The 12,279-nt window shown below is 39.0% G+C and overlaps 1 protein-coding gene across 5 annotated transcripts in view; it reads left to right on the top strand.

Moving 5' to 3' along the window:
• Positions 1 to 12,279, top strand: part of SIPA1L2 (signal induced proliferation associated 1 like 2) — a 179,376-nt gene that overhangs the window by 130,521 nt on the left and 36,576 nt on the right. For all 5 annotated transcript variants that reach the window (XM_084624844.1, XM_084624846.1, XM_084624843.1 and 2 more), the window contains 3 exons: positions 303 to 406; positions 3,792 to 4,180; positions 10,587 to 10,811. In XM_084624844.1, coding sequence (XP_084480970.1) covers positions 303 to 406; positions 3,792 to 4,180; positions 10,587 to 10,811 — 718 coding nt within the window. The remainder of the gene's footprint in view (positions 1 to 302; positions 407 to 3,791; positions 4,181 to 10,586; positions 10,812 to 12,279) is intronic.

The raw sequence follows: 12,279 nt of genomic DNA, 5'->3' as shown, positions 1-12,279 counted from the left end.
ACCCTTTTATAGGAAGGGCCATGGAATATTTAAAGTAGGCTCAGAACAAACACTTTGATTTCTAAGGTTTCATTCATCTCACAGAGTGGACTGCATAGAACTCTAATTAATGATCTTGGAACAACAAAAGGGTTAGAAAAGTCTGCCAAGGTTTGAACCTGTGATTCCACAGGGCTTAGTTGTCTTAAACCTGATGCTTAAAGCACTGAGTTATGTGCTTTTCTCTTTGTACAGTATGTTCATTTTAGAAATCAAGTTAGACTTTTAGAAATCAGAAATTAAAATACGATTATTTATGGCAGAAATGAAGTGGCATGCACCATCCACCAAAGTCTTGAGTTCCTACAAAGACCGGGCTTTACCAAAAGAAGGCAATGGCAAGGATTCGCCAAGCAAACTTTCTCATGTAAGTCTGTTCAAACTTCTCTTCTGCTGTTAAAAACTTGGGTCTGAAAAGACACTTGCAAGAATCTTAAATGTTTTAAAATACATTTTAGTAATTCCTGTAGTACAGTTTGGAGTTTGAGAGGCTAATAGTATTGTGCATAGCTATGCAAGGATCTCTGATTCCGCAATGGATGCAGTATTCTCAAACTAAGTGCATTAAAAAGGTCAAGTTCTGGTTTCTGGGACATTGCAGGGATAAAATCCTTACTAATGTGAGCATTGCTCTGCTGTCTGACGACAGCTTCATTTACATTGGTTTGCTCAGTCATAGGAGCACCTCCCATTATACACATTACATTTATGCATGGCATTTCTTGACATGTTGTATGGGATAACATATGTACTATAATTATCAGCAATCAGCTTTCTTATTATTTGGGCAAAGTTTCCACCTCTAAAGACTGTATCTGGTTAAATGTTCTCTTTTTGTGCCTTTTTAATTGTGGGTGTGAAAGTGGTGGCCTGTTTGTTTTGTTTTGGTTGTTTTTTTTAATGATTTCCAGCTGGATTAAGTGGTGTGCACTAAGAAATGTACTAACTTCACTAGGATTAGAAGTTAAAAGTTATTAAACAGATTCATTTTCTAAATCTAATACAAATGCTATGGCTGCCTTAAGAAAAGATGCATACAAGTTGAAGTATTGGATCAGATAATTGGACTACCTGGTTCAGTTAGCTTGCATTTAGTAGTGGCCAGTGTCCTATGGTTTAGGGAAAGGAAAAAAATAATAGTAAAGTGCCTTGTTCCCTTAATAGCATTTTGTGTGTTTGTAATACAGAAGTCTTGCTAGATGTACCAGGAAACTGTATGATACTACTTGTAAAAAGTACTAATTTCAATAGGATTATGGGGCCAGATTCTCAGCTGGAGTGAAATTGGCTTTCTGATTTATACAAGCTGTGAATCTGGTCCATGATGTTTGAAAAAAAAGACCCTCATAATGCTGTTGTGTACAGTACTATACAATCTGACACATGGGGGAAATTACTTCCTGATGTTTTCAGGCAAGGAGAAGTTGCCCAGATGTTTGAGGATTGAGTCACTGTGTAGAATGAATAGCATTAAACCCAGTACCAATACCTGAGATACTGTTCTATTCACTGAACTTCATACATTTATTTTGACTTGGTTATATATATTTGAATGCAGCACAGCATTACTCTATCCTTGAATTACTCAATCAGTCACTTAATTCAAAACTGAAAGAGGCCTATCCAAAGCATAAAAACATAAAAATGGTCATACTGGGTCAGATCAATGGTCCATCTATCTCAGTTTCCTGTCTCTGACAGTGGCCAATGCCAGGTGCTTCAGAGGGAATGTACAGAAAGGGCAATCATCAAGTGGTCCATCCACTGGTGTCCACACCCAGCTTCTAGAACACAGAGGCTAGGGACACTCAGAGTATGGGTTGCATCCCTGCCCATCCTTAATAGTCACCTATGGACCTGTCCTCCATTAACTTACCTACTTTTTTGTAACCCTATTATAGTTTTGGTCTTCACAGCATCCTCTGGCAAAGAGTTCCAAAGACTGACTGTGTTGTGTGAGGAAATACTTCCTTTTGTTCGTTTTAAACCTGCTGCCTATTAATTCCATTGGGTGACCTCCAGTTCTTGTATTATGTGAAGAAGTAAATAACATTTCCTTATTCACTTTCTTCACACCAGTCAAGATTTAATAGATCTCTATGATATCTCCTCTTAATAGTCTCATTTCCAAACTGAAAAGTCCCAGTCTTTTTAATCTCTTCTTATATGGAAGCTGTTCCATACCCCAATCATTTTTGCTGCCCAGTTCCTTGGATTGTCCTTTGCTGGAGATGAACACTAAACGAACAACTTTACAGTCTTCAGGAACACATGTTGCTGTTTGGGATACATTGCATATCCACCTCAGTGTCTTTGCTCTTCAGAAATCTTGGATGAATATCATCTTGTCCTGATGATTTACTATACTTGAGTTCTAATTGCTCCATGACATCATCATGTCATGACGGAGTTCGGTCACTGTTAAGGCCACATTGAGATTCCCTATGAAGAGTGGCTGTGGCACATAGAAATACCTGACTCTGAGCTGTAGCTGAGGTATGCTTGTTGAGCTCAAGAGGAGAGCACGCAAAGGTGCTGTTCGCCAGCTCATCCCAATCCTCTGTGCCAGTTCCAGTGCCAAGCAGGTACTTACTATAGACTAGAGCAGCCTGAAGGAACCTTTTGCTCGGACTGATACTTACATCGCTCCTTCCTGTGTTTTCGTTACTTCCTGAAGGCTTCCTTGCTTCCTAATGGTTTCTTTCCTCTTCGATGCCATGTTGCATTTGTGGTCCAAACTGAAGCACCTCTGTGCTAGACAACTCTCTAGCAAATCCTTGTGCATCCCATCCCTAGAAATGTGTTCATTTGCATTTCCAGCATCTAGTTCCCTTATAGTGAAGTTGAAAACCATCTCCATAAGGTTCATAATGAACTTAAACCCCCTCTTTTTGTAGCAACTTTTCAAACAGATACTGAGACTTGTTAATTGTCAATGTGCAGTTAGGTGAGGCAGCCTTTTCAGAAGGGCTACCTCTAACAGTTTGGTGTATAACAAATGATGTATCCTTATGTACATTTGCTGGAAGGGGAATCTAATTAAAAATAGCAGTCTACCCTCCTACTTTCCTTCTTACCTAGGCTTCATCTGGCCTGGTCTTGGCTGTCTTGCCTCACAGGTAAATGAATTCAGCTCTTTATAAAATCCCCTCAAATTTTCTACTGACACAACTGTCTGACACAGTTCTTCTAGTCCAGCAGTCATATTGAGCCTGAACCCCCAGAGGTTCAAGTCACTTGCATTTGGTAAACACATTTCACTTGCCTTCATTTCAGGTAGTCATACATGCTGCACCTGATCCAATAAACTGGATATTTCATCTACTCAGAGAGGGTAACAGTAATTCAGTCTTCATTGTTCTTCCGAATTGCAATAGAACCTAATTCAGTGGTTTGTTCATTTTAACTATCCACAAATGATAGTTTATGGATGCAAGCATGTCAGAATCAAAGAATTTAAATGTGAATATGGGATTTGCCATATGAGATCAAACCAATGGTCTAATGTCTATTTACCTACCAAAACAATAGACTTATTTTGGAGGAAAGAAAAGTCCCATAATACACCTAGCCAATTGTGCAGTTCACTTCATAGAAGCTGGTTGTGCATTTAGCTTCTTTTGTATTTGGTGTTTGTATTTAACAATGCTGTGCCAAGTATTAAATGCAGGCTAAATAACCTTTGAATAAAGAAAATTAAGTAACCTTAAACGGAAGTAAATATTATTTATAAACTTTGGTTTTTTTTAAAGATTGGAGACAAAAACTGTTCCAGTCACTCCAGCAGCAATACCCTGTCCAGTAATACGTCGAGCAATAGTGATGAAAAGCACTTTGGCTCCGGAGACCTGATGGACCCTGAATTGCTTGGATTAACATATATTAAAGGGGCTTCTACTGACAGTGGAATTGATACAGCTCCTTGTATGCCTGCTCCTCTTATGGCTCCTTTACACCTTGCTGGCAGCAGGTCTGGGGTGCACAGTCGGGCTGAGCAGTGGACTGAATCTTCTGAAACTCCTGGGCAAGATGATGAACAAGCTAAAATGTATGCTGTACATAGCTATACTTCTGCCATTTCTAGCAGTCATACAGCTGAAGGTAGCATGGGAGACCTCAGTGAAATATCCTCTCATTCTAGGTATGTGGTTTTCTATACAAATTAGGTGATAAAATTAGTGACTGAGAGCATTTGCTTTTGTTTGTGCTCATTGTTTCTCTTCCTTGAAAATGCACTTATTAATTTTAACTTTTTATATTTCAATACATATATGAAGAAGCCTGCAAAAGGCTTTCCCTCACCTTCCATGAGTCTGTTACAGAGGGTGTGTCTGTATGTACGAATTTCTATTTAAAAACCTAATCCAGAGGTGTTAGTTACACAAAAATTTTAAAAAATTTGTAAGAGCATTTAGTATCTTTGGGGGAACACACAATTTATTGAGTCTATATCACTCCTTTGAAATTGATTGACCCACTTTGAAAGGCATAATAACCTACATGTATATTGCACTTTTTCCCCAAAGAACCCCAAAGCACTTTTACCCTTTGAGGTGAAAATGCAGTACCTGTTTAATGGCACTTAACTACATTGGACAAACATTTAGGACAGGAAATGATAACGTCCATATCAGTTTGAACTGGGTAGAGTGTGTTTAGCTAGCAAAATGATGAGCCATTGTTTCAGTCAAGGCCAGTTCACACAATGGTGTCAAACTTGCGCTGTAGTGCCCCTCTGAGTATTTTTAGAGAGGAAGGGACTTTCCAGTAAGGCCAGAATAAAATGCTTCTGTGATATTTAGTTGTCATGCTACAGTGACACATGATGAGGAGTACAATCTGCTTCATGTTCACTGAGAATTTTATGGGGATAACCAAGCACCTTGGACAATCAAAGTGCCTTCCCCTTTATTGCAGCCCTATGTGGCGGCACCTTGTAGATTCCTCCTTCTCCTATTTAACAGGATACTTTCATCCATGATTTTCGAAGGGCTTGCCTACATGGGAAAATTTTACAGTTATACCAGTATAATTATACTGATGTAGTTAAACCACTGTAGTTATACCAGGATAAGTCCTTGTGTGGATGCTATTGTGCTGGAATAAGAATGTCTTTTTTCAGTTTAGCTTAAACCACTTCAAAGCAACATAAATTAAATTGGGGAAAAAAGCATACTTCTACCAAAGTAAGCATGTCCACACTAGGAATTGTACCAGTATAACTATAGCTATTTAAATTCACATCTTCCCTTACACTGGTACAACTTTCCCATGTTGACAAGCTCTAACTCCCTTCACAATCACACACCTCAATTTTGGATGCTTTACATACCTCAAGATCCTTCAGGGTTTTGCCCACAGTGAGCCACATGTTTGCTGCAAGCCTCATGCAAACATTTATACTGACTTGCGTGGATGAAAGTCAGCTACTCATCATCACCATTTCCTATTATGTGTTTGTGGAGGTCTTCCCAGAAATGTACTCAGATGATCTGACCCTGTGTAGCTTGTGTAGCCTGTCAGGAGCACAGCACAAGGTGGCATACCTGCAGGGCCCTGAGTGTTCTGGGGTTGTGGGATTAATTGGATAAAGCATTTGTCATTTATGTATTGCATAGTACAACATTTTCTCATTTCTTAATCAAGAGAATAACAAAATTGGATAGCACTGTGGGAGTATTGGGAGAATAAACACCTACTGCATGGGCGTGTTAGGAGAATATGTTCGTTAATATTGGTGGAGATGTCAGATAATACAATGAGCACCATAGAAAAACCTACTCATAAATAAGTATATAGTTTATTCCTTGAGAATCCCACTGTAAATAAATTGGTTAGTCTCTAAGGTGCCACAAGTACTCCTTTTCTTTCCACTGTATCGTGACACTTCAGTTCAGCAGCATAGCTATTAAGATGGAATAAATAAATAAACTATACTCTGTCCTGCTGGCAATCAAGTGATCATTAAAATATTGGAATGGGTACAAAATAAGTTTGTAAATTAGTAAAATATCAGCACAGTGTGTTTATATTATTAATGTTAATTTTGCATTAGTATCACTGCCTCCATTATTCCAATTAATTTAAATAACTGTAATAGCTTCAAAAAGAAACCCATCAAGTTAGCTTGGCACCCCTTTCTCTGATTAGCACATTTTTTCAAGAAGCACTTGGCTGCACATGCTCTTTCAGTACAATGCAACTGATGACATAAGGATTTAATGCTATAGCAATCAGATATAATTCCACTGGAAATATCTGTTTCTTTATATTTGTGTATAGTGAAGCTGTATTGCATACCTTGCCCCTTAATTTAAATTAATGTGTTAGATGCCTGGCAAAATATATTTGTTGGATTGAATTTGATGGGTTTTGCTGTCTGCCCTTTGACTGTACATGGAATTTGTGTACAGTGTGTGTGTTCTAAAAGCGAGTTGTGTTGTGTGAGAGGACTCGTACAACTGGACGCTTTTATCTTGTAATTCCCATTTTCTGGTGTTTTTGAAGGTGCTGCTTTTGAATGTATGTTGAAGGCTTTTGTTTGGTAAGGTGGAGTCATTTAAAGGGAAATTATTTGCACATTTTTGTTCCTCTTCATCTATTTTCAATGCAAATCAGTACAGGAAAAAACAATGAGTTACATTCAACATCCTCCCTCTGTATTCAGTAAATTTGTCTCATCTGATTTCATAATCATTCTCCTAAACTGTAGAAGATACAGTAGTGTACAGACAGGAAGAATACCCAGTAAATACTTTCCAATACTGAATACTATATACATACATAATAGAATATGAACTCTGGAGATACAGTGGGCTGAAATAGATTTCTGAAGAATAGAATAGAAATAATTATTATTTGCATAGCATTTTAAACATGTAAAATGCCATACAGACATTAAATAATCTTCAGTCCACCTCCGGGAGGCAGACAGGAAAATCTATTCTTGTTTTGCAGATGGAAAAACTGATATGCAAAGAGTTCACATGACTTACCTAAGTCAATGGCAGAGCCAGTTAAAACTCAAGAGATCATGACTCTCTCTTCAGGGTTGTCCAATCTCAGTTTGGTAATAATTTTTTAAAAATATGTATTCCTAATTTGAGTGCCAAATGATGTTACTATAAAAAATCATAAATTGTATTTCATGTGGGTTACCTGTTTTAGGTACAACTCTTCAAATGAGTTTTGTGTCACAAACCATACTTCATCGATACTTAAGCACTTTTAAGGATCTGATGTACTGTAGCCAAACAAACTTTAAGAAACGAGTCTTATTTCACAGCTGTGATATTGCTACTGTGAAATACGGTGTTTTCATTATTTTAATATATAAGTGAATTGTGTTCTGACTGGCAAGTCATCCCCGTGCCAAATCCTTATCAGTATGATACTCCTTAACTGTTCAGAATTTGACTCTGTATTTTCTCAGTGACTAACTCAAACGGGTCAGAGTCCTACTGTGACTTTTAGGTATTACCACAGTATAAATGTTTAATAATAAACATTTTCTGTAAGTATAAATAGCTCATAAATTAAAACAAACAGGCAGGCTGGAGGAAAACTATTTCCTATATAAAAAAATCAATGGTTCCTTGTTAAAATTGTATGCTGTTGATTAAAAGGATGAAATACAACCCAGGAATGCTGTTGAATATAGATATATTGGGCCTGATTCTACCACCCTTTATTCATATTGAGTAGTCCCATTGAAGAAAGTATTAATCTGTCTGAGTAAGGGTTACAGAATCAAGCCTATTGTGTGTAATGACATCACAAACTATCAGATCCCTTTGAAATATGTACAGCCTTGTTTTTTACAGCTGTGTAATTCTGTTTTGCTCTCTCATTTTTTAAAATTCTAATTACACCCTTGGATTACCAAATACAATCAGGTTACTGTACTGTTACAAACAGTTTCATTTAACTTCAAATAGTTTTGCATACCTACCTTCCTAGCTAGTCAATAGTTTTGGACTCAAAAGCTAGTAACCAGCATGCCACTGGATGAGGCAAGGTCATACTGAATCTGTAACCTGAGATGGAGAAGCTTCTATATACTTTAATTTTGATGCTGTAACAAATCTATGTCAAAAAGTTCCTTCTGATACTTCTATCTCCCATCGCAAGATCCATCCTACTAACCTCCTGCCGTGGCTTACCCCAGCATCTGTTTCCTCTACTCCTGCACTCGCAGTGAAGAGCATCTTTAGCAGAAATCCAGTGACCAGACCAACTTCCTCTGCTACAGATTCATTCTCTCCTCTTTCAATTCTGCTGCCTTCCTGAATAGCTCTACTTTTCCAACTTAATTGAATCTCATGCCTTCAATACCAATTGCCTTTTCAGCACCTTTAACTCACTCCTCAAACCTTCACCTCCTCCCACCACTTCTCTCTGCACACTTTCTTTCAAGAGAAAATTGACAAAATTTGACATGACATTTCCCCTCCCTTGGCTTGCCTTCCCTTCCCCTTTTTCTTCCCCTCTCTTCCCCCACCTCAAACTTTTTTCTCCTCCTTCGTTGGCCACGGAGGCAGAAGTTTCTTATCTGCTCTCTTCCACCGTCCCCTGGCTCCAGTGACCCCATCCCATCTCCTGATCTCCCTGCAGGGGCCACTCTTATTCCCTCCCTTAACCTCCTAATGTCCTCTGGTTGTTTTCTCTCAATACAAACATGCTTTAGTTTCTCCCATCTTAAAGATACAAACCCTTGACTTCACTTGCCTCTCCACCTACCACTCCTTTTCCCATCTCCCTTTCATTTCTAAGCTCATTGAACGTGCTGTTTACAGTCACTGTCTGGAGTTTCTCTCCAATTCCATCCTAGATACTCCAGTCTGGCTTCTACCCTTGCACTCAACTGTCACCAAATTCTCTGAAGACCTCTTCTTAGCCAAATCTCAGAACCAATACTCCATCCTCATCCTGCTTGACCTGTCAGCTACTTTTGATACAGTCAACTGTGCTGTTCTTGAAATCTTGTCCTCCCTTGTCTTTCATGACTGTCCTGTCCTGGCTCTCTTCTTACCTCTCTCATTGCTCCTTTTGCATATCCTTCGGGAGATCTTCCTCATCCCCCTTTCCACTTTCTGTTTGGGTATGTGGAGGTAAATCTGCCACAGGTTGTTCCCTGCTCCAGAATCTGATGAAGCTGAGAAGCTGCAATTCCAGGCACTGCTCTTACAGCAGTGACCCCAATTTCCGCTCCTCACAAAATCTTCTCCTGGAGTAGGAGTCGGCATGTGTCAAATTCCTTCTGGCTTGCTACTGATCACCTTTAAAGTTACCCACCCACATTTTCTGACAAGCATAATCCTGCCCGTTGATCATCTGGCTACAGCTGGCAACTAAGAGAATCAGAGAAAATTAGGGGAAAAAAATACAATTGTTCTACCATCCACTGAGGGTGAAAAAGTGATCTACAATAAGGGGTAATGTCACCAATACTTGATATCCCAGTGTTAATCATTTTTAATAATTGAATGTTCATGCTGTGTGTATCAGTAATCCATTGTCTTTTTTGGCAGGGTGAGGGGGGAGAGAGATGTATCTTCCCTCTCTGCTCCTAGTAGGTATTTTAGAAAACTCAGGTCAATCAAAACATATCTATACTGTTTTACCATTTACATTTCACTCAGCATGAACAATGAAACAAGTCTAGTCACTGTCACTTTCTGGTTCTCATGAATGAGCACAGTACTATTATGACTGGATTAGCAATGAGCCTTGTATGGTAGTTAGGGCACAGGTCTCAGAGTCAGAGCTGTGACTTCTGTTCCCAGCTCTGCAACTGACTTAACAAATTGCTTTAAATAAGTCATATTTACTGGTGCCTTAGTTCCTTCATCTGTAAAATAAGGCCTTCCTCAAGGAGACATTGTTTGCTTTAATTTGACTGTAAAGTACTTTGAGAGAGTCTGATGAAACATATCATTAATAATTGCTAGCACTATTAATAATGCAAGAGAACGTTAAAATAATCCAGAAATAATAAAATAATAATAAATAATAAAATAATAATAATAAAATAATCCATTGCCACTTTCATTGGGGTGAAAGTTATTTCTATTCATGTGACATTTTTTAAAAGAAAGCTTAAATCAAGCGCCTACCTTTTGAAGATGTGTCTTAACATTACTCTTGCCAAGTGGAAATGTCTAGAAGTTCTCAGAGTTCAGGCAATCATCTGGGGCCATGTTCATTCCTGATGTAATTCTTGGCATTGATGGGGTTACACCAGGGTTGAATTTGGCTCATTGTCTTTAAATCAGACTGGTTTGCCTTGGCATTGTAATAGGTTCAATGATAGAAAATGCTTGTCCTGTGAAGTCCTTCTGAGTGTGTACACATGCGTGTGTTCATGAATGTGTGCTCAGAGAGTTGATAACTGTGATTTAGCGATATATAAAACGTATTAAAGTTGCTGCCTTGATTTTTGACCTTAGAGAAAATTTAAAAGAAAGAATTATGGTTGCATAGCTGGCTGTAGTCTAAAGTCCTTGATGTATTATTGCACTGCAGTTTTGTTCTTTGTTCCTTTTCAGTGGGTCTCACCATTCAGGAAGCCCTTCAGTACATTGTTCTAAAAACAGTGGCTCTCTAGATACCTCCAAGGTCTACATAGTGTCACAGAATAGCGGTCAACAGATCTCTGGGTCTGTATCAAAATCACACCACAGACAAGGAGCAGTGAGCAAATATGTCATTGGTTGGAAGAAGTCAGAAGGCAGCCCTACTCCTGAAGAATCTGAAGTTTCTCAATGCCAAGAGTAAGATTTATGTTTATTCTTATTTTAGAAAGTAATATATATAATAGCGTGGGGAAAGTTTTTAACTTCCTCATAATTTGAAAAGTATAAAATGCCTCTCCTTGCTTCAGCTTTATTTGAAATATTTGTCTGTTTTTTTTTCCTTCTGTTATGTACCAGAGATCTCGACACAGGTCAAAGAAAATCATTGGTTGGAGGGTCCTTTTGCCTCCTCCTTTTTTCTCTCTTCGTTTCTTTCCTACTGAACCTCCTCCCTTTTGCCCAATGAAGCAAAATGAGAGAAGAAGGCATTGTTAATCTGGCCAAAAATTACAGTTGTGTTGTAAAGACATGAAATTCCATTTTGAAGAGGATTAGTTAGGCATAACCCCATTCAGGTCTGGAGAACCTAAGTATCTTCTCAAAAAGCTTAACTTTCATTGAAGGGGTTGTAAATAAGGTTGCTCCTGGCTATGACCTCTGGGTTAGGACCTGAGGGCCCCAGCTCCATAAACCTTAATTCAAGATTTTTCTATGCTGGTTTTGATCTGAGATGAAAAAAAGAAGAGTACTGCTGAGATTTAAAAAAAAAACACCTTTGAGTCTTGTCAATTGAAATTACTGTTGCTTTTGAGTCATCTTGTGGAGGGACACTCCACTTCTGTCCAGCTCCTGGAATTATGCAATGCATCAGAATTACAATTTTCACTTTTAAAAATATTTCTAGCCTTTATAGCTGCAAGGGAAAGCTCGAAAACATGAACTGATCATAACTGATGCAGCAGTGTCTGCCATAGTCTTCAGAGACAATGACAGAATAGCTGTGAGAGTGCAAACAGCCCCATTATCTCAAGGGGGTACTAAGGTGTACCTGAAAATAGTAGGGGGCCATGCCAGCACTCTCTCATCAGAGGACTGAGTATGGTAGGAAGAAAATGCAGTGTGCCCAACCCGTTCATTCATCCAATTTAAACACTCCCAGGCTGCTGAGCTAAGTACTGGGACCCTGCTGGAACTACTACTATTCTTGCAGGGTAGATAGGGACTCCATGCCACTACCCATCCCTGAGGTCCCAGTGTCACTGCAAGTGTGGGTAGAGGGCAGAGTCGTGGTATAGGAATGAAGCACTATGTAGTGGAGCGCCTCAATTGCTTTAATCCTGCCCTGGATGGTCCTGGGGCACTTGATGAAAAGGCCACTCAGTTTTGGGAGTGGAGGTGTCTCACAATGTGGGCATTTATTTTCTCTCTGAACTGACTCTTGCGCTTAGAAAAACTACTCAGTTCTGCTTAGATGTAAGAAGGAGAAAAAAATGGCAGAGAAATACTGAAGATCCAGGCCCTGCCTCAGAAAGAGCCCCCCAAAGCTCCAAAAAGCACTCTTCAAGGACAGAGATGTGGCGCTGCAGGAACTCAGTGGAAGCAGAGGCCTTTCTGACTTGAGTGTTGGACCCTTCAGCAATTGTTTCTAGAGCTAGGAAACTTCAAA

Source organism: Lepidochelys olivacea, assembly GCF_965140295.1.
Source record: "Lepidochelys olivacea isolate rLepOli2 genome assembly, chromosome: 3".
In the NCBI taxonomy this organism is placed as follows: domain Eukaryota; kingdom Metazoa; phylum Chordata; order Testudines; family Cheloniidae; genus Lepidochelys; species Lepidochelys olivacea.
Note: the sequence above shows the minus strand (reverse complement) of the source record. Positions and strands in the feature narration are given on the sequence as shown.